Here is a 25,353-nt window from a genome sequence, read left to right as displayed (position 1 = left end):
CAATTTTCGATTCATGCTGTTAGAGCGGAGTTATAGCCATTTTCTTGCTTCAAAAGACATTCCCGGCTTAAGAAAGGAAAATTTCAAAATTCCATGCATACTTAGTTGTGGAAAATTCAATTACGAAGAGATAAGTATTCTTGGATTTTCGAAAAACGCTTTTATTTTTTGAGTTAATCTCCGAGAACTAAAAAATCATTTTACCTGACTTTCACGTTAAAGGACTATTTACACCTATCCGATCCGTTTCACTGCCGGTTCAGTTCCGTGCACGGACACCAATATTCTTTCATACAAATCAAATAGGAGCAGTCACAATTGTCCGGCACGACACCGTCCTGGCGAAGTGTGAATGCTCGCATTTGAATTGTGTGAAAGAATATTGGCGTCCGCGCACGGTACTGAACCGTCACTGAATCCGATCGGGAAGGGGTAAACTTGGCTTAAAGCGTCGTTGGACGAGTACTTAAATGTTTATTTTGAATTATCTTTAGAACAGCTACGTCTCTTTGGATTTTTTAGCAATTTACATATTTTTCATGAAAAATCGTAAAACTATTGTTATTTTCTTATTATTTGTGTTTCTTGCAGCTTGAATTTTATATTGTTGTCTCAAAATCGTACAGTACTTACTACAAAATCTAAAATCGCCCAGAAAATGACAATGTAATTAATTTATTGGTGTTCATCCCATAAATGGTACATTTTTGCCATAAATGAAATTTTTGCAGAGTGTACAACCTTTTTCAAACATTGTTTTGTGTTGATTTTTCAATCATTTTTGTGTGTAGCATTTACATAAAGGTGGAACACACTATACTGCCACGGACAATCTTATGGCGTTTTTGCTCGACCCCGAAACTGAGTCAGGTTCTAACCTCAACCGCTGTTAATTCATATGTTTTGACAGCAGTTGGGGTTATAAACTATCTCAGTTTCGCTTCAGGCAAAAACTACATTAATCTACTCTTATAGCAGTCTCACATGGAATACGTGGTGTTGCTAGCCACGAGGTTCCATTAAAATGTAAGCGGTGGAGTCGCATGGTAGCCCATATATACGCACAGAAAATAGTATGAAACAAGTTTGATTAAGGTTATTCGGATAGCCAGGCCAGGAAAAAAGGCAAACATTTAAGAGCTTCCCTGTGTATTTGGTTTCGAATGGAATGGGCTCAAAATCTACTGTAATACGCTTTTTATTTTAGTATTATTAGCGAACGATAATATGAAAATCCAGCCAGACAACGTTTGCGGCGGATGCGCGAGTATCAGCTTATGAAAGTACTGATCTAAACTCCATTGATAATGGGGGGGAACGTTAAGTGTTTATGAAATAAGTGTGTAACAATGACAAAAAAGTGGAACTTTAACCTGTAGTACAGTTATTATAATATGGGGAACTCTTATCCCAGATTTGTTGATGCCATGACGAGTCTGTTATAAGAGGTCACTTCTAAAAAAGAAGTTAGAAACGCGAAGCTGTGGTACCTGCATCTCGTAGCGAAATATTGACGTTCTCTTTCGATAATCCGGAGTAAAATTTATACAGGCTTTAATCTTGTTCCAATTAATTGTGTATACTGTCCTTACAATTATTTCCTTTAAACAATTAAACACTTGCCCGTTTTTTCTGCGTAGTTTAGACAAACAAATACTAGTCTATAGCTTCGAATATAGTAATTAGATCGCCCAAAACTAACAGAAAAATCAGTTCTCTCTAATTATTTAGTACAATAACACATTCACATTCCACTATCTTCAGCGGCATTGATTTTCTTCTGTTGCTCCAATAGTCGAAAGTACTGCTTTAACTGCCAGTCAAACTCGCTCGGGAGTTGCAATTGCACCTTCTCTGTACTAATGGTAGTACGGAAGGCCGTAACTTTTTTTGCCCGAAACAGTTCCTCTAGCACCAGAATCTCCTGCAGGATTGTCGGGTATACGGAGAAAATATCCGCCCGGCTAACGTAGAACAAGTGGTCGGCACACATGTTGTTCACATTGAATGGAGGCATGTCATATCGCTATGGGTTAACCGAATACACCAATAAAACACCAACTACCGCACAGTTGTTTGCAAAACACATCCACTGCTCCCGTGTTCATGATTGGGAATGAATGCACAACAATTCAAACAACCAAATGACTAACCCACTGCCTTCCGTGAGTCTCTACCGTTCCTCTAAAGAACGCACGAACAATCTACTTCCAGATACACTCACAATGGATTCCGGAATGCGGGTAAAGTCTGTATTAGCAATGTGCTTTCTCCTTCCTTTCGCCACAGCGTGGCGTGTGGCGTGAACCGGCGAAGGATGTGAACTGTAGGCTTTCTTGTTGTAATGCATGCCAAGTGGCTGCTACAGACACGCTGGAATTCTAGCACGTAAACTTTTGCCAACCTCACTCGAAACGTTACTGACCTGTTCCGTGCATTGCTCATCACGAAGTCGAATAACAGTTTATCCCGGTGTGTTCTCTTCGAGCATGAGCGGAACCAGCAGATGGCGCCGATGTTGCTAGTTTTCCAATCAGTATCAAATATAAATTTGCAACATAAAGTGTTTATTTGAGGAATGTAGGAAGCGAAACACATATTTTAAGCTGAGTTTAAAATTTGGCAACTCAACAGTAGAGTAATTATGCTCTAGCTAGAGACTGGCAACACAGCCAACCCGGAATAAGTGCCATCACGACTATAGCAGCATCGTAAAGCAGTGCTGGAGGGAGATGTCCAACCGCAATATATTTTGAATGACGGTGGTAACCTTTCTTTCGATACCAATCAGGGCCGGCTTCAGAGTACTATACTACTCTTGAGACCTACCAGGTATATAAGCTTAAATCCTCTGTGCCTTGTCGAATAAGCGGATTTTTTTATATAGAACGCAAAAAATAATTTAAAATAATAATACCAGCGAGCGCATAATTCTTCAGGATCATGCTGTTGCTGTGAATGTTCTTATCTGACAAGTGGTAACAAGATTGACGCGCCCTTCTCACACAAACCATCAGGTAATGCCTTAACAAGTATTGAAAATTGAGTTATGTAACTGGCTGGATCTTTTCGTAGGAAGGAGATTCTCTGTTCCTTCGGATTGCGTATAAATGACTCCGTTTATGAATCCACTCCATTTTGGCTCTTTATACAGCGTTAATGTGAATGTCGGTTGATAACATAATTTTATCCTTACTGTTAAAAGCATCTTCAGCAACCACTGATGTGGGTTCCTATCATATCATCAGAACGCAAAAAATAATTTATTCAAAGTACCCTCGCGAGTTATACATTTTCCTCATCTCTCGGGTAATTTGTGTATACCACGCCAAAAGAATTTTTGACCTTTCAAGAAAAACAACTTGTCAAGCCATTTTCGGACGACTTCGTACGAATCGAAGTGCTGTTCTCCGAGCGCGTGACCCATCGATAAAAACAAACAGATGATAATCGGAAGGAACCAGGTCTGGTGAATTAGCGGGATGATGTGGCACCTCCCAGTAGAGTGTCTCCAAGTAGTTTTTGACCATTTTTGACTTGTGCGATGGGGGCTTGTCATGTCTTTGTTCATAACCTGGCTTTTTTCACGCAAAGCGCGGCACAATTTGATTAGCTATTAGTGATAGCGGTGAACATTGACAGCTTCCGTTTTTTTTAAATTTTTATTTTTTTTTATTTTCCGATAACGCACTGTCACTATAGGCCTTCTCAACCATTTAATGCGATTAGGCAGACGATTTCTTAAAAATTAAAGCAAAAAATTAGAGCTTCCCGTATATGCTCTTTTTGTGACACAAACTTAGACCTGATTACGCAAGGGAAATGTAAGTTGTCTAAAATCACTGATGATGTCCAATGATTGATGTAAGCAGTTGTCGAACTCACACAAAAAGTATGAAGTTTCTGTGGTAGCTAAATATGCTCAGTAAGATTTAACGTTATAACCACACCTGCCCGGTCAGCGTGGCAAGCAGAAAGTTAGCAAAAGTTGAGCAAAGCGAAATTGATGCTGGTAGAGTTTCTGCGAGCATTTTACGCGATTTGTGCGAGAATTCTGGCAACGAATTCGCTCAAATGCAACAACCGTTTCTGACAGAAGCGGTTAAGCCAACCGATGCTGCTCACTTTTATCCAGAATCGAGCCAGAAATGTACGGCCAAGATCTCTGCACGCTTCTTGCCACATCTTTGTCAGATGTTTTGCTCGATTCGTGCTAAATTCTACCAGGTAGGAATTGCCAGGATCTTTGCACAGTTTATGTCCGAGTTATGCCAGGGTTTTGCTCGGTGCCTGTCGAAATTTGCCAGAAAACGCGAGCGAAACCGAATTCGCCCTAGCTCAACTAACCCGACAGGATACGCGCAGAAATCTGACAGGGCTGCCAAACCAAGACTTACAGAAATCTAGCAGAGCGGTCTCTGCCAGAAAATTTGCTCACTGGGTGGCATGAAAACAACCACCTGAACCCTAGACATTGATCCATCAAAACAAGTAGTCACAATTACCATTCAATCACAGACACCTTGTATATTCTGATTATCATTCTATTATTACATCCATATATGTTAAGGTGTTTCACCACCGCAGAATTAAAAAAAATCGAATTTTTCATTTTTTTTAAATGTGCAAGACTCTAAGTCTTGAAAATGCTAAAAACTGTAGGCGACAATAATTGTTAAATAATTTTCAATTCTGCCGTAACTTCTCGAAACCACAAACTCGAACAAATGAATTTTGATCGTTTTTAAATTTTCACAGCATATTAAAATTTAATTTTTCCAGCGACGTTATTGTTTATTTGTTTAATACATCAACAGGCATATCAAAGCCCCAATGATGTTGGCCTTTATACTAATCTTATTTCTAACAAACAAGTCGTGCACAAAAACAATAGTCATACAATAAATAAAAAGATCATGTGTTGTTAATGAATTGATTAAAAAGTGGAAAAAACGTATACGCAGAGTTTGTCGAGAATGGTTGAAATCGAATGCTAAAACTATCTGTATAAAAATTCGTTGCTGATAAGTGATGGCTCCATACATACTATAATTAGTGCCTCGGAATGGTAATCGGAACTTAATGTTAATGCGATCTCGAGGTGGGACGTTTATGTTGCTTTGTTCCAAAATAGCTGGGGCATCTATACGACCTTGCAGAGCGTCAGTGATGAACAAAGCTCTTGCGGTATTTATTCCAACATGTAGGGTCTCTAGTTGAATCAGTTGACACCGGTTTTCATAGCGAGGTAATCGGGTAGGATCTCTCCACGGCAATCTACGAAGCGCGAAACTTAAAAATCGACACTGAACGGACTCTATTCTCTCAATGCCGTTATTGTAGTTTGGACCTCACACTTTAGAGCAATATTCTAGGATTGATCGCGATAAAGAGCAATAGAGCGATTTGAGACGATATCCGTAAAATTTTTGGTTATCATGACGAAGCATCCCAGTGCTCGAGACGCTTTACCAACTGCATACGAGACGTGTTGTTTAAACGTAAGCTAAGAATCCAGAATCACTCCCAGATCTTTAACGTGACTGACGCCTGTCTGTTTCTAGTAGACGCTAGTATAAATGAATCGAATCTTTTTTCCATGAAAATGATATTACCCAACACTTCTTCGGGTTCACGCACATGCGGTTCCCGTTACACCAATCAGCAAAGAATGATGCACATCATTGAAGTATACCAGAAACAGCAACGGTCCCAAGTGGCCTCATTGAGGTATTCCTGACGTAGAAGTAAAGGTTGGGGCCTGATAATTTCCGTTGACAACCACTATCTCTCGCTCTGTGAGGTAGGATCGAAACCACTGCAAAACACTAGCATTTATTCCAAATGTCTCCATTTTTGCGATTACGATATTATCGAAAGCTGCAGAAAGGTGGGAATAAACAACGTCGGTTTGAGCACGACATGCCATACTCTCTGATACATAGGATGTTAAACACAGCAGGTTAGACGCCGTTGACGTCAAGCTGTTGTGATCGTCACTTAGGTACTGCTTACAATTCCATAATCACCAGCTCAAACAACTTCGAAACAGCGCTCAACGAAGTTATTCCATTCCGTCTCGTTTATTGCCCTTTTTATGGACTGGGAACATTTTCGCGTATCTCCAGCAAGATGGGAAAACTCCTCCAGCAAAGGATGCTCGAAAGATATGAAGAAGTGGAGCAAGCAACTTTAAGGTTTAGCAACCGAAAAAGCGCACCAGCAAAAGTTGTGACAATGTGGTCAATCAATGAAAATGATTTCAAAGTTTTATAATATTCTTGAAAGCTTATTTAAAATTCCATCTAAAATGATATTGATATTCTGATTCAAATACTGTCCCTGAATACTACGTGAAAATGATTAGAAAGATCCGGAGCATCCGTAAAACTAGCTAATTCGTGAATTTAGTTTCAGAACTCTGAAGTTTTTTTTCGAAAACATTTGCTCACGTTGAATCGACATAAATTCGTATTTCCGAGTGAAAAATTAATCCTATTGTTTTTATTTTTTTATTTCGATTATAGAGGTTTTAAGCTTAAATTCATTCGCCTCTTCGGGTTAAAAAATTCTTATCAAAAATTTCGGGAATCGAACCCAGGTGCGCTGCGTACAAGGCAATCAATTTACCAACTACGCTACGCCCGCCCCCTTCCTATTGTCCACATAATGACCATCCGGAGAATCCGGAACATTCGCTGAACTAATCAATTCATAAAGTTGGTCTTAGAACCAGGTATTTTAGTGTTTCCAGAATTCCCATTTGAATGAGTTCGTACTTATGACCCACCCAAGCATGTTTTGTTTTGAAACATAATAACCTTCAGGTAGATCTGGAACATCCATGGAACTGGCAAATTTATGAACGTTGTCATAGAACTGAGATTTTTTCGAAAATATTTTTGTATGAATTCGTACTTGTGACTGGGGTATGGACCCTATTGATAATGTAGTGACTTTCCGGAAGATCCGGAACTGGCTCTGGAAGATTGTGGTCTTCTCGAAAGTTTTTTTTTCAGAATTATTACTTCAAAGAAATCGTATTTGTGAATGGAACAAAGACCCTATTGGTTTAGTAGAAACTTTCCGAAAGATACGCTTCTTCAGGGTTCTAGGATTAGAATAATTAATTGAGCAGTTATACGGATGTTCCAGATCTTCCGGATGATTTACACGTAGAATCCATGGTAAATAGTTGAGTCAAATTTTGGTTGGGATTTTATATAAGCTTTTAAGCATGTTACATACACATTCTCATTTTTGATTTGGTTGTATTTATAATAAGTATTCTGGTTTCTATCATTAAACTTGTGATTTATGATGATGGTTCTGCATCTATGTATGCCAAACATGACTCCATTCGGCACCGATTCCCACTGGCTAACCAGGTCAAAAGCGATTATATTTACCAGAATTTGAAAATTGAAACTCAACTTGGGTGCAAGTTAATATAGATTTGGCTGAAAATGTGTCTTAAAATTGAATTCGAAATCTGGGTCAATGTGACTCACTAAAAACATTATTGATTCATTACAAAAAGTTAACACCAAAAGAAGGTTAACAGGTCGACAAGGGTATCCGGGTACTCGCAAAATGAAATGCTCACAACTATGGCTTTATTTAACCGGATTCAGTAACTCTTCCACTTTTTGATTCTACAAAATTGAACCGAATGATTGTATCCGGTTCTTGGTAATACGGTTTTCCGGAGTAATGTTCCAGTACTAGGCTTTGATTTGTGAGTTTTAATAATATCCTAGCAATACGAGTATCAAAACTCTTCAAATTGTCTCAGAAGTCTGTCATTTATTGTTAGGCCCCCATATGGCAATTCGAACTCGGAATGACCACTCATGGCCCACGGGAATCTATTCCGGAATGTCTGTCCCGAGGTCAAATCACCAAATAGTTAAAAAACCAAGCGATACAGTCTGCTGATACAATTCCAAGAATTTTGATACCCGTATTGCCAGTATTCCACTGAAATTCGCAAATAGTATCCCAGCACTGGAACATGCTTAAGGAAATCTGGATTCCCAGGAACCGAATGAATTAACTCGATTCATTTTTACCAAGTCTAAAAGTGGATGAGTTCCTGAAACCAAAACACCCAAAAGTATCGAAATCTGTTGGAATTTGCCTTAGTTATTGACATTTTAGTTTTGTGGGTACCCGGGTATCCTTGTCGGCCTGTTACGTAGTAAAAAAAATCAGGAGTCTCTCCTCACTCCCCTTACTATATCAACAGTATTATTAATCCAAAAGCTTGACTTAGTGAAGTTCTAAGATGTCAATTTTAGGCTTAGATAAAACATTAGAATTTCATTAATTAAAATCTAAAAAGGTACCCGGGTACCCTGTCGTACACATAGCGGTTAAATTTTTTATAATCTGCTGAAAAACTTAGGAAAACAATCTTCAAGTTAAGTATTTAATAATCTATTAATGTTTAAACAATAAAATTTTGTAATAAATTACAGTGTTATTACCGTGCAAATCTGAAATTTTGGCAATTTTAGAATTACACCGGATCTCGTTTGAAACTAAAATAATGATATTTTATATAGATGTTTCAAACACAACAATTACATCCCCAGCATAGCGTTTTGTTTAAAAATTTCGAACAGTTTTGCTTTAAAATTGAAATTGGCATACACCACCGTTTTATTTGTTAAAAGTGTTATGAAATTTGCGTTTCGACTTCATTTCATTAGAATCTTACACTAGCTTTTTGACAGGACTAAGCTAGCGTCGGATTTACGCTAGGTCTATGAAACGGAGCCAAATCTTGTATCCTGAGCAAACCCGTAGTCAAGCGTGACGTCCCGCAAGAAAAGAAGTTCATTCTAAGCTGATGAAAACTAGTGAAACATTTGGTATGGCTTAGCAAGCCAATGCAGATACACTATGCTATATTTCTCCCTAAGGAGAAAAATTTGGATGGAAACCAATTTTTCTCCACTAAGCAGAAAATTGAATAAAACCACATATGCGCGTAAAGGACACAAAACTTATAATTAAGATAGTTATGAACTTTGCGTTTCGACTTTATCTCATCAGAATCTGACGCTAACTTAGCGACAGAACTAAGCTAGCGCCGGATTGTCGGTAGCCTAAAAAAATTGAGCAAACCCCTAGTCAAGCGTATTGTTTCATAAGATAATTAATAGGAAAACAGTATCTTCAGCGTCACCTCAAATTAACTGCTCTACAAATTTGTATTGTTTACTGTTTCATTGTTGAAATGGGAGAACCCCCTCAAGACAAATTAATCTTAACAGATTCAGATGCTTTGTCAGCTTTAATGAAACTTTGCTGAAGACATAACACTAGTTTACAAAATAAAAATAAAAATCTGAACTTCAATATTCGAACACCATTTCTAGTGTAAAATTGCGTGCTGAATCCGAAAATGAGGTCCAAAAAATTTACAGTAGAACAGTTTTCGAGTTACAGTGAAAAAATGAATTTAACCTTTAAAATTAAAAATACGTTCAGTAAAATCCAAATATCTTCGGTTGTAGTGCATCGACATGAAATATGATTATGTTGAAATAAAAGGTAATATAACACTTTGTTTTAGTGCGACTACTGGTTCTGACATTATTTACGAATCTATTGAACTTTTTCTTAATTTTTCGTCATTTTTTAAAGTAAAATGACTGTGTGATCAATCAAACTTTCGGCAAGATAAAGCAATTCTAAAAATTATATTTTTATGGGAAATTAAAGCCTGCTAATAACCAATGAAAATAAGCACTTGTTAGTTTGAATCCGATGAAAACTGCGAGTCATTCAATTTTTTTGCAAAATGCCAATTTTTGTGTTTCTGAGGGTCAACTTATTGAACCGTCTCGATTCCATTTTTTCTAGGGCTTGTTTAATAATATATGAGGAACTTTCTGTCAGAATTCGGTTAAACATGTAAGTCGAAGAATTTTGAAAAAAATTAATGTGGAGTAATATTCGAGCTCGTTTATCCAAATGATTAAAGACTCATGCTCAATGAAATTATAAGTCATCGAATGATTGGTATGAAATACTGCGTGTAATATTTACAAGTGTATTACATAAAATAACACTCTTATGATACAAAATTTGTTGCAAACTAAACCCGCACACGTTATGAAATTCGTATTTTGAAACGCTAGCTCCCCAATTGGGTTTTGTACAATGTTAATACAAACTATATGAATCCGTAAAGATATGTGATACTATATACGTCAAGTATTATAAAATTAATAATATATAAAACTTTTAATTTCTATTCCTTCATAGAACAACTAACAATTCGTGTTTTAAAATTATGTAGGACATCGAACAAGACTTATTTTAGGTTTAAAATCTCAAAATCTGATCTTCAGAATGATTTGAAGAACGTAGAATATTTTGTAATTGCTCTTAGTTGTTTTACGCATTATTTTGTAGTATACTGAAGTTTTGTGAACCAGTACAGTAAAATCGATACATCGTGGAAGCCAATGTGAATCCAATATAATTTCAAAGTATAAACTTCAAGACGTTTTAATAACGTAAAATAAACTGTTAGTAGAACAAAACGTGACGAAATCGGTGGATAAGTCATCATTCGTGAAGCTAGTCTCCGAATTTAACATTTTGCAACGTCATAAGCTTCCGATGTGTGTATCAAGGCGTAGTGGAGCGTGCAGTTTACAACGTATTTTTAGCATATACGATTCTGTATGACACATGTAAATATTATGCATATTTCTTAATGCCAATTTTTTAATAATATTACTCCACTGAGCCTGTAATTATTGTTATCAGAAGTCTTGAATCATTTGGATAAACGAGTTCGAATATTACCCCACAATAAATTCTCTTAAAATTATTCAATTTACTTGTTTAACAGAATTCTGACACAGAATCACTCATATATTATGAAACAAACCCTAGAAAAAAAATGGAATCGAGACGGTTCAATAAGTTGACCCAGAGAAACTCAAAAATCTCCATTCTACAAAAAACTTAATAACTTTCACAATTTCCATCCGATTTAACCCAATAAGGGACCATCCATAAATGACGTAGCATTATGTGGGGGAGGGGGGAGTTTTGTATTTTGTGATGATGTGTGACGATAGGGGGGTAGGGGTCCTGTCATGATACGTAGCTTTTTTTTAAAGGGGAGTAACTATCATCGTTTTTTATTTTTTTTAAAGATTTTGCGGGGACAAGGGGGGGTAGAGTTACCGTCAAGCTACGTAATTACCAGGGGGGGGGGGGTATTTAGAAGTTTGTGACGAAATGCTACGATGGGGGAGGGGGGTGTTAAAAATCGCTCAAAAAATGCTACGTCATTTATGGATGGTCCCTAAGTGCTTATTTTTGTTGGTTATTAGCAGCCTTTAATTTCCCATAAAATATAATTTTTAGGTTTGCTTTATCTTGCCCAAAATATTGATCAAACGCTCATTTTTCTTCAGTTTAATAAAATCGTAAATAACGCCAGAACCAGTAGTCGCATTGAAACAAAATATTCTAGCGATCGAAAGTGCATTCTATTACAATTAATTAAACACCATAATATTTCATATCTATGCACTTCAAACGAAGATATTTGGATTTTACTGAATGTACTTTTAATTATATAGGTCAAATTTATTTTTTTACTGTAATTCGAAAACTATTTTACAGTACCTCATTTTCGGATTCAGCACACGATTTTACATCGAAAATAACCACCAGCTTATTTAGTTCAGAAATGCTGTAAACTAGTGTTATCGAAAGCCAAAATACCTAATCGTAACAAAAGCTGTAAATTTATTCACATATTTTGCTAGTGCCGCAAATTGCCCCCAATAGATACACTAAAACCTGTTCTTCGGCTTTCTGTTTGGAGCCCCATGGGTCTTGCCCAGCGTGCCCATGCATAAACTCGGCACTGATAACACAACGCCATGTTATTGCTTCCTAAACGATTCCTCGCGCATGACTCGCCTCATCGGAGCTGGATTCGTACGTAATAAATTTTCGGGAGATTTACCGTGATTATTGAATAAGAAATACTGTACACTACTTGCATTTGCTTTTGTTATATATAATAGTCCCATGTCTTTCGGTATTCTTTTTTACGTGAGACTGTTTTGCTGACAAAAGGCAGTACACATATATAAGGTACATGAAAAGTAAACCCACGCGAAGAAAGCGGGAAGCAAAAGAAATAATTTAGCGTCAGTTACTCGAAGGCTGCACCCTTTTGTGCTCGTCCAGATTTATACGTTTGCGATTAACGCTCTGTGGCAAATTTCTTAATCTCGGCACTTGCTATAAATAAATTGTAACAAAGAAACACAACAAAGCAAGAACTTGAAAAAATTAAAAATGCAACACATGAACTATTTACTGTCTTCCAAAACACATTTGGCAGTAGAGGGTTAAGTACGGCCCATGTCGCATATTGTATTCTAATTTTGATTTACTATCGTACGGTTGTTGAGCGCATATATTTATTATATCAACGTAGAGAATGCATGTGGAAATCCAAACATTGAAGAAAGTGTCCTAGTTATGCCACATTTGTGAGGAGCCAATAACATGTGGGAGTCTATAAATCAAGGTGTTTGTTATTCTCTGTAGGTTGGTACATATATAATTTTTGTTATCGAATAAACTTCAGAGTAGCGTGAGGTTACTTGATCTTTTTTATGTTTCTCTTTCTTCTGACTTTGAAATATTTAAAGTTTTTTTTATTTTGCCGTCATTTTATAATGTATAGGATGCAAATCCTAACATGATGTCATAACAGCAGTAGGAATAGTTTTTGCCACAAACACGTTTGTGCGAAAAAGTGTGATAATTTGGTACTCCGTCTAGGATGAAGCCCAAGACAGCAACTGCAAAGTGCTTCTGAGGGCTCACCGTCAGAGGCTTATAGCAGTAACCGGAGCTGACACTTTGAATAAACTTACCTATAAAGTATATCGCCGGGGACTGGATCAAGTAACTGCGTCACACAAAACACAAAACAAAATAAGCAAGAACACAATCCTTACTAAAGCAGCACTTAACGGTTGCCCTGGATGGATGTGGATTACGAGATACAAGAGGTTTAAGTTTAGTCGGTTGGCTTAACGACTACTACAAACCAATCCGAATCCACCACGAGCCAGCATTCAACGCACAGTGGTCGGAAATGCCAAAAACGTCACTAGAGGCCAAACAATTGAATATATTCATAGGGTATCTTTGGAGGAATTGTTCGTAAGAATATACCCCACAACCTGATAAAAATTAAATTGAGGCATGGTTTACTATGATTGAAATAGAAAAACTTTTTTTACTGGCGATGTAGAAATTTGATGTCTTCGCCAAAGTTTTAGGAATGCTCGTAATGAAGAATTTTGTTGAACAACTTGAGCTTGTAGGACTTAATGTTATCGATTTTTGAAGCGTTTTCTAAGGCAAATCCCTTAAATTTAGCTATTCAATATAGCTTTTTTCGCTGTAACTTTTCGTGTAAACGATGTTCCAGACAAATGTTGAGGTATTAACACCGCATAATATTGTTGAAGACTGCATGTAAAAATTAAATTATTGTTGAAGACTGCATGTAAAAATATTGTTGAACACCGCATATAAAAAATTTACCTGAAATCGGCGGCGAAGCGCACACCTCTTGTAAAAATACTCATTCGTTTTAGAGTTATTGAATAATTTTATTTTTTTACAGCAACTTCAACTGCGAGAGAAAGGTGCAAACCAAAATGGACGAGCAGGCACTATTTTCATTTTCCGGACTACGCATAATAAAGGTAAGAAGGTTTTAAGCTCATTTTGTAATGTTTGTACTTGGATATTTTTACTTACAGTCTTCAACAATATTATGTGGTTTTAATGCCTCCATATTTATCTAGAGCACGGTTTGCACGAAAAGTCACAGTGGAAAAAGTTATATTAAAAAAAAACTAAATTTGAGGGTGTTGCCATAGAAAACGCTTTACAAATCGATAACATTAAATCCTACAAGTTCAACTAATTAAACAAAATTCTTTATTACGAGCATTTCTAAAACTTTGTCGAAGACACCAACTTTCTACCTCGTCAGCATAAAAAGTTCATTTTTTTAATTTGATCGTAGTAAGCCATGCCTAATTTCAATTTTTACCAAGTTGTGGGGAATATTCTTACGAACAATTCGTCCAAAGATACCCTGTGAATATATTCGATGGTTTGGCCTCTAGTGAATTAAGTTCGCGTTTTTTGGGGTTTCCGACCACTACGCAGCGGCGTCTTTTGATGACTTCTTCTCGATAAGAAACATTTACCCAATTTGTTGAGCAGAGTCGTTTGGTTCACAAGATTAGGTCCAGGCCTCTGAAAAAATCTTCAAAGTTTGGGGGTTTCTGTACGTTTCTTTTAAAATAAACGTTAAAAAAATCAATCTACCCCACTTCAACTGAGAGTTCCCCAGCGGATCTCTACGTCGTACGTCCTAAAGCGACCACGACCCACCATCGGTGCTTCAGTTACTTGTTTTTATCCATAGCTACTTTTCCTTACTTGCTGTCAAACCTTCGCGATATATCTCACCTGCTCAGGTCTGCTGCAAATATCGTACCCTGTTGAGACATGAACCGGTCCGGGGGTGTCGACCATAAGAATTTACATCTGTTTACAACCACCTTCGCCGGGTTTCTTATCCTTCTTGGTGCTAGTCGTTCCTATTTATCTGCTAGCTGGTGCTGAGAACCTCTTGGCGGCAGTATGTCACCCTAAACCGATGCTAATTTTCACGATCCATTTCGCTACCACTCTAACGGAATAATCATAGGCGGAAAAAAATTCTAGACAACGATATCCCGATTTTCTCCAACTTCGTGTTTTTCCTCCTTAACTGCCGTTGCTAGTCCTCTGACCGACATCTGCTGTCTACTCACTACTTTTGCTAATATCGAAGCTTGTCGTTAACCGATCCTTCAGAGAAGCCGTCCAACTTGACATACATCCCTTTCCAGCCACCCTCGCACAGTTTCGTCCTTGGTTTCTTCATTGACTTGTTTCTAAAGTGACCGAACTCAAACGAACAGGAAGATAATAAATTTCTAAACGTAATTCAAAACGAAAATGGGGGGGGGGGGGGGGGGGGTTGAACCCCCAAACGCCCCCCCTCCCCGTGCGCACGGTCCTGTCCAAAACTCTCCACAGCAGACGTTAGTAATAGAAACGCATCTGTTCATATCTCTAATTATTGTTAGATTGAAGATTGACAAAGTTTTGTTCCGCGTGATTTGCCCCCTACAATCGTCTAATATATCCCTGGTGGTAACCGGTTGAAAACCACTGTTCTATAGGGTAGACATCTTATAATAAAGTAATAAACTGCTTATTACATCGAGAAAGGATTTTTTTTTGCAATTTTTAGCTCAATCGAACATCATTAAAAAAGCGTTAAAATATTGATTTTTGCCTTTCTCATATAGAAAGGTTATGCAACCACTCTATAAAACCGTCAACCTAGTCCCGGCCCGGAGGGTCGTATTCGACTCAGTTCGTCGAGATCGGAAAATGTCTGTGTGTGTATGTATGTATGTGTGTTTATGTGTGTATGTGGAAAAAAAATGTCACCTCTGTTTCTCACAGATGGCTGAACCGATTTGCACAAACTTAGTCTCAAATGAAAGGTACAACCTTCCTATCGGCTGCTATTGAATTTTACTGATTGGACTTCCGGTTCCGGAGTTACGGGTTGAAGAGTGCGACCACACAGCAAATTCCCATATAAACTGAAATGAAAAATTCTCAAAGTGGGAAGTAAGTTAAATTTCAAATTCGAATTTGCATTTTTGATGCCAAATGACTTTAAAATGCATGAAACGTTGAGATTTGATGAAATCTCGAAAAAACATTTTTGACAAAAATTGACTTTTTTGGACTTTGGCATATTTTTGTCTTTCTCACATAGAAAGGTTATGCAATCACTCCAAAAATCATGAACCTAATCCCGGCCTAATCGAAAGCCAAACAATTTTATGACCCATCAAGGCTTAGGTAGTAGTATGTAATGAGGGGTTGCTATTTTAAATTTAAAACTAGTTTAAAATTTCTTAACAAGTTAAAAATTTTCGGCTCTGTCCGGACCACCGGATCGTCCTTATTTATCCGACGCTGGTTTTAAACGATGTTTCAGTGTCGACACATAGTATCTCAAGATCTTGCCTGTCGATCCATTGTATGTATGTGCAAATCGTACTGAATATGTAATATACATTTCCATCATTGTATTAAACATAACCAGCCATGGAATCGTAGTTCGGACAAATGAGAAAGGCACAATTACACCACTAGGTGGATTAAAACAGGTTTTTAATATTCGAAGAAATCTAAAATAGAATTTTTTTCGACGGAATATGTCTAGAAATAAAATGAAATATCAACATGTATTTTTGAAAAAAAAATTCGGAAATCAAACATTTTATAGTATGTAATACCAACTGATTTCAAAATGCATTAATTGTCGAGATCTGTTGTCAAAGCAAAAATGGATGATCTCAAAAAGAAGAAAAAAAGTAAAATGGTAAAAAAGCACGAAAAAAGATTTTTTTGGGGACACAATTGTTGTAAAATAGTCTTTCTTTGGAGTTGAAAAATCATCGAATTTTCCTAACAAACTGGACTTTGGAACAGAACAAATCCAAATGATGGTAGGGGTTTAGAGTTACAACTGAATCATTGTGAAGAAATTTTTAAAAGAATTTGAAAATCTTCAGTTTAAAACTAGTTTTAAGAGCCTGTCACATGACACCCATGTCGATGATGGTTTTCACAGTTTAGTAGTAACCGGAATTGGTACTGACCACCCCTTTCAAAAGACACCCATATTGATGCTGCATGTATTTTCTGGTAAACGGAAGTCAGCATTTTGGATTTCAAAACGGCGTTAACAATTAATTCCCGATGTTTACTGCACACCTGATTCTAAATTACACCCATATTGATGATTCTTTCTATTTTGTAGTAAATGGAAGTCGTCATATTTGATTTAAAAACGGTGTTAATGATCCATTCTCGATGTCTACTGACCACCGCCTTTCAAATGACATCCATATTGATTACGGCTTTAACTGATTTATGATAAACAATTTCTGAAACATTTCTTAGGATTGAAATGGAGTACTTTTCCTTTTAGGGCATAAGTGGTATGTGTGTATACCCCATTAGAGTGCCCAGAAAAATGATGAATTTTTAAAAACTCTATCGGCCCACCCCTGAGTCGATTCCTAGTCCCACTAGGAGTACTTGCTTCAAATTTGAAGCAAATCGGACACATCTAGCTACCGGACCAACGTGCCTGAAGTTGCATGGGATTTCTCGACAATTTACATGGAGAAAACCCACTAACTCGCATTTTCGCCGCTAGGTGGCACGGTGTGCATCGTACTATCACTGTAAGTAAAAATATGAAAGATAATTTAATTGCCTACAACTTAGTCGACAATAGAAAAACTCTAGTAAGAGAACTGCGGAGAGAAAAACAGCATTTTTGGCAACGTATGCCCCGGCATTGTATGGCAACACGTCCAATGTTATAAGGATAGGCAATGTTCGATTGGATTCGTTTTTTGACAGCTAAACGCGAATCCAATCGATCCAAAATGGAGTCTCCGCAGTTCTCTTTCTAGAGTTTTTCTAGTCGACAACTGCTAGTACATCCTTGTACAGTACATCCTTGGCTTTGTTAAAAGAAGTTATTAAATTTTTAACGAAGTGATGTCTGAGTCAGTTTTGTATGGGGCCTAGCAGTGCATGGTTGCCTATCGCTACTCGATTCCCATCAACTATACATTTTTGAGAGATAACGTTAGATTTAGCTGAATAGTATATTCAGAAGAAGTGTTTAGGTTAGAAAATACATAATACGAGCTATGTTTAGGTTAGAAAATTTTAGAAGTGAGATAGAATATCGAGATATTCGGAAGAATTATTTGGAAATGCTTGTTCTACGACTTTGTGGAAGACACCTAATCTCTATCTCTTTCCGGTGAAAAGTTAGTGTTGGCGCGCTCTATGCGGTAAAATGTGGAACTAGAATGTTCTAACCAAAACATGACTCGTATTACTTACTATAAATCTTCTGAACATACTATTGACCTAAACCTAACCATTATATCACAAAAATGTTCAGTTCGTACGAATCGAGTACTGATACACAACCATGCGCTGCTACGCCCCATGCAAAACTGACTCAAACATAACTTCTTCAAAAGTTTAATAACTTCTTTTAACAAAGCCGGATTCACTAGCAGTCTTCGATAAAGTTGTAGGCAATCAAATTATCTTTCTTATTTTTACTTACAGTGATAATACGATGCATACAGTGCCACCTAGCGGCGAAAATGCGAGCTAGTGGGTTTTCTCCATGTAAATTGTCGAAAAATCCCATACAAACTTCAGACACGTTGGTCCGGTCGCTAGACTTGTCCGATTTGCTTCAAGTTTGGAGCAAGTACTCCTGGTGGGACTGGGAATCGACTCAGGGGTGGGCCGATAGGGGTAATTTTTTCTGTCACTCTAATACCCCATGTTTACGCTAAGGGTTTTTTTTATCCATTTTCTACTTTTATTGTTACTTGAACCGGTTTTACTCTTAATAAGACGTATACCTTTCACCGCTCGCAGAGAATTTTTAACCAACTCTTGCTCTCTGCCTCTCATATATGAATCTGCTAAGAGAGATCCAATTAAAGTAAAATGCAGCAGGAAATTAAATCCAACAACAACTCCGCGCGATGTGTCTAATTGAGAACAAAAACCGTGCCAAATCCGTGGAAATCGCGAAGTCCACGTAAATATATTAAACAAGCTAACAGCACCTAACAGTATTGTCCCTTACTAGCGAATATTTTTTCTCTATACGTATTATACCATATTTCATGTTGATCTGATAACAGAATTTGATAATCCCTGTTCTAATATAGATATTGGTAGTTGTTATGATGTGGACTAGGAAAATATGCTAGGTTAGTGACATAGAACGTTACACTTACCTTTTCTACCTTAGAACGTTGCACTGGGGTACAAATGTAGCCCGCCCGTTTGATCGCAATTTTTGCAAGTAAATATGCAAACATAAGATACGTATATCACTTTCTTTGTTTTTCAATTGCAAAATAAACAGCCGTGTAGGTGGAGGTATGGAATTTATAGAATTTATTATACATAACCTGGCTTGAACAAATGAAAAAGTGAAAAATTGCGGTTTTGACTTTTTCACAAAAACCGCTATAACTGCGAATTTTTTGGAAAATACCGCGAAATGGGGCTCAAATTGAAATGAAAAAAATATTTCTGACCAGTAGCACGTTGGTAACACGAAACGCTACTGTTACAGCAGTTACCGTGCGCAAATTATACTTGCAAGATATTATTTTGAAAAACTCTAAACAATAGAAAATAAAAAAAAAATAAAATCAGAGTAAATGAGAACAAAATTTTTTCCCACTTCAAAATTAATTTAATTTAATTAAATAAATCATTAAATACGATTAGATAACACTAATTGTTACTTACGTAGTAAAACAATTGATATTTAAACTGGTATTGTCACGAGTCACATTTGCACTGACAGCATGAAATGCTAACAGCAACCGTACACATTCCCTCTCAAACCGTTGAAGCGACAACATCGGAAAATAAAACGGGCTTCTGGATTTAGGCGCGAACGCGTGGAAAATTTTCCATAGATTATTTTGGTGATACGAAGAGGTGTAAATATACTGTGTGGAAGTAAGTTTATTCACTCCATTTGATTGATTATTCCTAGATTTAGAGCTATTGAAGATAAGATTATAGTGCGAGACGCTGTGTAAAAAGCGTGTGTATGATTGTCGACGACGACGAAGATGGCGATAACTCTTTCTTCGGAGGAGCATACGCCATGAAAGAGAAAAGGAAATTGAACCAGAATCTGACAGAACAAGAACGCGACGGTGAGACGGATGAAAAGAAGACAAAACGAAACAAAACCAATCCAAACACGATGAAAAATAAATCGGAATACGACAAAAACCGGGATTTACTAAAAAAAACCAACAAATCAACAAAATTCAGACAATACAAATAAGAATACTGAAAAACCAAGCAAACAAAAACCTAACGGAGCGGACGGAAAATACAATGATGGTTGGGTAAGAAATACTATCGACACGACCTTTATACTAGAATACAGGAGGACAGAAACACCAACAGAACAGCAGAATAACAGAGAATTTCAACAAAAAGAAAAATACCCCCACCCAATGGAGGTAGCGAAAATGCTACAAAACATTGGTGTAAAAAAATATGTAGAGCTGAAAACAGTCGGCAGAGGCCGTTTTCAGATAACATTCGAGAAAGCGAGGGACGCAGAACAGCTTATAAACTCGAAACTGCTCGAGGACAAATTTGGATTTACTTGGTTCGTCCCAACTAGATTTAAAGAAAGCATTGGTGTAGTACGTAACGTCCCGCCTTCACTTTCAGTAGATGAAATTCTAGAAAACATAGTAGCTGACAACATTAAAATAACAAAAATTGAAAGAATCAATAGGAAAATAGCTGAAAACTCATTCAAACCAACCTACTCAATAAAAATATTTGTAAAAGGCCAAAAATTACCAGATTTAGTCAAAATTTACGGAATTAACTCATTTTGTGAACCATACATCTTCCCTCTTAAAATATGTAACAATTGCTGGCGTTACGGACATAGAAACATCTATTGCAAATCGAAGCAACCTCGTTGTTGCAATTGCGGACTTGAACACAACGAAAAGGAATGCACAGCAACCGTCGCTGTCTGTGTGAATTGCCAGGGTACACACAAAGCCTCTGACGAAAGCTGCCCGGAAAGACAGACAAGACGAGATTAGGAAAGACATGGCAGTCAACAAAACTTCTTACTTCGAAGCTTCACGAAAATACACAAAACCAACGAACACATCCGTTCAACAAAGAATACAATCACTAAGAGAATACCCGGCACTTCCAAACGTGCAAATACAAGATAGTTACACAATTCAAAATAAACAAGAGAGACGAAAATTCGAACCACAACCAAAAACATTCCCACAACCGGAGAAAATAACAGAAATACCGCATACATTTGAGCCAAATCCCTACAAAACAACTGAAATTGAAATAATAGCCAAGCAAATCAAAGATGAAATAATGAAACAGTTCAATATGACAAATATAATTGATAAAATAAAAGCTATACAGAACACAATCATGCAAAATACAAACAAAACTGATACAATTGAACAGGACTTACTATTAATAAACATAAGGAACCAACTAAATTCAATAATTCAACCCGAATAAAATCATTAAAATGAAAAGAACCAATAACACTCCCTGTTTAAACACAGATATTACTTTTACGCACAATGCATCAAAACACAAACAGAAACATTACAATAATACAAAACAATGTCACAAGTATTAGACCATTAGACACCAGAGAGTTATTAAAAGAATATTTGAACAGGGAAAAAATAGACATAGCAATACTAAGTGAAATATGGTTGAAACCTAAAGAAACCTTTAGATTTCCTGGTTATAACTTCATTACAGAAGTTCGCACTACCGGATATGGAGGAGTAGGTTTTTTAATTAAAAAATATATAATAGTGAAAGAAGTCAAACTACCTAAGTTACACCCGATAGAGGCAATATCCATAGAAACAATTAACACTATACCCAAACTCCTAATAACATCACTTTACATACCACCAGCACCAATAAATAACAACGACATTAAAACTCCTTTACAAACTTTATTAAATACTCTAGAACAATATAATGGACACTCAATACTAGCAGGAGACTTTAACGCCCATAACCAGCTCTGGAACCATAGCCATCAGAATTGTCCAAGAGGAGAACTAATCGAAAAATTAATAGAGAACACAAACTTTATACTACTGAACGACGGCACTAGCACCCTGATAAAAGCACCGAATACAGTACCTTCAGCGATAGATTTAACATTTGTAACTTCCAATCTAGCTAGCAAAGTTAATTGGACTGTAATCAACGAAGATTTTAACAGTAACCACAGAGTCATCAAAATCGAAATAGAATATACAGCTCCACAACAAATCCCAACTAAACACTTGAACAAAAACCAAGCAATACAAAGAATCAACCAACTACAACCCCACATGATCCACACACCAGCAGACATTTCACCGATAATTAAAGAACAAATAGAACCATCTAAATACTACCTAAAAATAAAACCATAACTCCAAAGAAGTGGTGGACAGCAGAAATAGAACAATTATTACAAATAAAAAATAATAAACTCAAGGAATTCCATAAAAACAACACAATTGAAAATCTCGTAAACTTCAAACAAGCAAGGGCCATACTTAAAAGGAAAATACGCACAGAAAAACGAAAATGCTGGAATGAACTTATAAATACAATAGATCCGAATATGAACCAAAAAGAGTTATGGAACACGGTTAGAATGATAAACGGAGGCAGACCTGCAAAAAACAACCAATTCTTATTAAACAGTCCACAGTTGGCAAACATATTCATGCACCAAAATTTTCCTACCATCACAAAAGAAATAGAATACAACCCAAAACCAGTTTCTAGTCACATCAAAATAAATTTCACAGAAATCCTGAACATAATAAAATCAAAAAAAGATCATTCAACACCCGGTGTAGACGAATTTTCATTCTATATATTCAAACACATGAATTTAAAATTACAAATCAGAATAATAGAACTGTTGAACGAAGTACTGAACACATGTCGAATTCCAGAAGAATGGAGAGCAATAAAAATCATTCCATTATTAAAACCTGGCAAAGATCAAACAATAGCAACCTCCTATAGACCACTATCAATGATAAGTATCCTCATTAAAATAATTAACAATGCAGTAAAAATCAAACTCTCAGACTATCTAACACAAAACAATATTATTCCCATTAATTCATTTGGTTTCAAACAACTATCACCTGTGTAAATACAATAGTCTCCAGAATACACCAAGCGAAAAGAGACGGAAAAGTAATCATAGCCACATTTATCGATCTCAGCAAAGCTTTTGACAACGTAAAAGTAGACTTTCTACTGAATGTATTGATTGAAGAGAAAATCCCATATGAAATAACAAACTGGATATATGAATATTTAAAAACAAGGAAAATGATTTTAACCCTCCACGACGGTACGGAAATAGTAAACACAACAAACAAGGGACTCCTCCAAGGCTGTCCACTCTCACCATTGCTGTTCAACATATATACGAAAATAATTCATTCAACAGTTAAAGAAGATGAGGAACTAATACAGTTTGCAGACGATTTCACAGCACTTTCAACAGGTATTAATGTAGCTTCAGCAGCCAACAAAATGTGCAGATTTCTGGATAGATTATCTACAAGCTTTAAAAGTATAGGTATGGAAATAAACCCGGGTAAATCAGCTTCCATAATATTTACAAACAAATTTAATCCAAATGTTAGTATTAAAATACAAAATAGCCCAATCCCCATTGTAACCAGTCATAGAATATTAGGTATACAATTAGATCACAAACTATCATACAAAAACCATATTACAAGTACAATAATAAAGGCTAAGAAAAAGATTAACATTTTGAAAATGATAAGTAAAAAAAGAAATGGAGCACACCCTGACCAAATGCTAAGATTATCCAAAGCAATAGTGAGGCCACATTTAGATTATGGTTTATCAATAATAGCAACAGCACCAAAAACAGTTTTTTCAAAATTAGAATCAGTGCATCATCTATCATTACGTACATCACTCAGATTACTTCAGTCCACACCAAATCATGTATTACTATACGAAGCAGGAGAATTGCCTCTCAAGCTCAGAGCCGAATACCTAACAATGAAAGAAATTTCAAAAATGATGTACTTTAACAATAGTCCTATAGTTGAAACACTCTATAATATCATGAGTATGGATCAAATCCCAAAACACACATCATATCTAGAGAAAACAGCAGCACTTAATAACTACCATTTCTATCAAATGGAAAAACGAAAAATCCTAGAAACAAATAAAGACGAATTACAAAGAAAATTAACAATAAACTGTGAAATACGCGGACTACAAAAAAACAACCTGCCGATAAAATTACAAAAACAAATAGTGGAAGAACTGATACAAGAAAAATATCAACACTATTATCATATATACACAGACGGATCAATAATTGATAACAAAGTAGGATACGGATACTATGACCCTCAGGAAAGAATCTCATATAGTGGCAGATTAAAATCAGGATTCACGATAATGAACGCTGAAATTACTGCCATATTACGGGCGACAGAATATGTAAAACAAAAGGGAATCAAAAAGGTGGCAATATTCACAGATTCACAAAGTGCTTGCAAATTGCTACAAAAACAGAATAAAAACGAAAACAATCTAATCACAGAATTTTTGAACAACATAATGCAATCAGAAATAAACACAATTTATATCCAATGGATCCCAGGACACATAGGACAAACAGAAAACGATAGAGCAGATCACGCAGCTAAATTGGGCACCCCAGGAAAAATATAATAGATGACATAAACTTTTGTTTGGGAGATTCACAATTGAAAGTTAGAAACGAACTGATGCAAATATGGCAAGAACATTACACTAAGACTTCGGAAGAAAAGGGAGATTTCACTACGAACACGCAAAACAAGTATCACTACATCCCTGGTTTAAAAACAGACTACTAACAAAGGCTAACTTACAAACAATAGACATAATAAGACTGACTAGAATTAGAACAGGACATACAGCTACAAAAGAACGACTAGCTAAATGGAACTTGATTGCAAATGACCGATGTGAACAATGCGCAATAACTGAAGACATCACTCACCTTTTGTAGGACTGTCAAAAGTTCAATTCCATTAGAATCTCTTTCCCATATTTAAGTAATAAAAAACCGCTCACAGAAATCCTCGCAGAAACAAAACCAGAAACATATGAATCAATAGCTCAGTATCTACGAAAGATTAACAAAAATGTTTGAGTTATAGTAACCAAATACAAAACAAAAATCAACCATAAAAACCAAAATACACCAAGAAAAACCCACACACTACATTTGCTCACAGATCACCAAAATATATTCGAAACGTATATAAATTGATGCATTTGGCAACACAACAATCCACAAGACCTGGCTTTATGGACCAGGAGGGTGTCACTCCTGTCATCCGCTATTGAGATATACAGACTTTGACAGTAGTCAACATGTGTGGGCCTAGCCGGCTCTAGGCCCATGTCGCCCGTGCAATAGCATTGGGATGTTTTGATTACAACAAAGGCAGATGTTGGCTAGGACAAAAT

General features: G+C 36.5%; 1 protein-coding gene across 4 annotated transcripts in view; it reads right to left on the bottom strand.

The window, feature by feature from the left end:
- The window catches only part of LOC131692450 (uncharacterized), a 48,618-nt gene extending 23,519 nt beyond the window's left edge, over window positions 1-25,099 (bottom strand). Inside the window, exons 1-2 of one of the 4 annotated variants that reach the window (XM_058979507.1) lie at window positions 24,881-25,099; window positions 19,531-19,665 (exon numbers count right to left, since the gene is read on the bottom strand). In XM_058979507.1, the coding sequence (XP_058835490.1) occupies window positions 19,531-19,646 (116 nt within the window). In that variant the 5' untranslated portion in view covers window positions 19,647-19,665; window positions 24,881-25,099. Of the gene's footprint in view, window positions 1-1,748; window positions 2,418-19,530; window positions 19,666-24,749; window positions 24,843-24,880 lie in introns of those variants that run through there. The other 3 variants (XM_058979508.1, XM_058979506.1, XM_058979505.1) reach the window with 3 other exon arrangements.
- Between the last annotated feature and the right edge of the window lie 254 nt (window positions 25,100-25,353).

The sequence above is a fragment of the Topomyia yanbarensis genome, chromosome 3 (genome assembly GCF_030247195.1).
Source record: "Topomyia yanbarensis strain Yona2022 chromosome 3, ASM3024719v1, whole genome shotgun sequence".
Taxonomy (NCBI): domain Eukaryota; kingdom Metazoa; phylum Arthropoda; class Insecta; order Diptera; family Culicidae; genus Topomyia; species Topomyia yanbarensis.
This window is presented reverse-complemented; position numbering and strand designations above follow the sequence as displayed.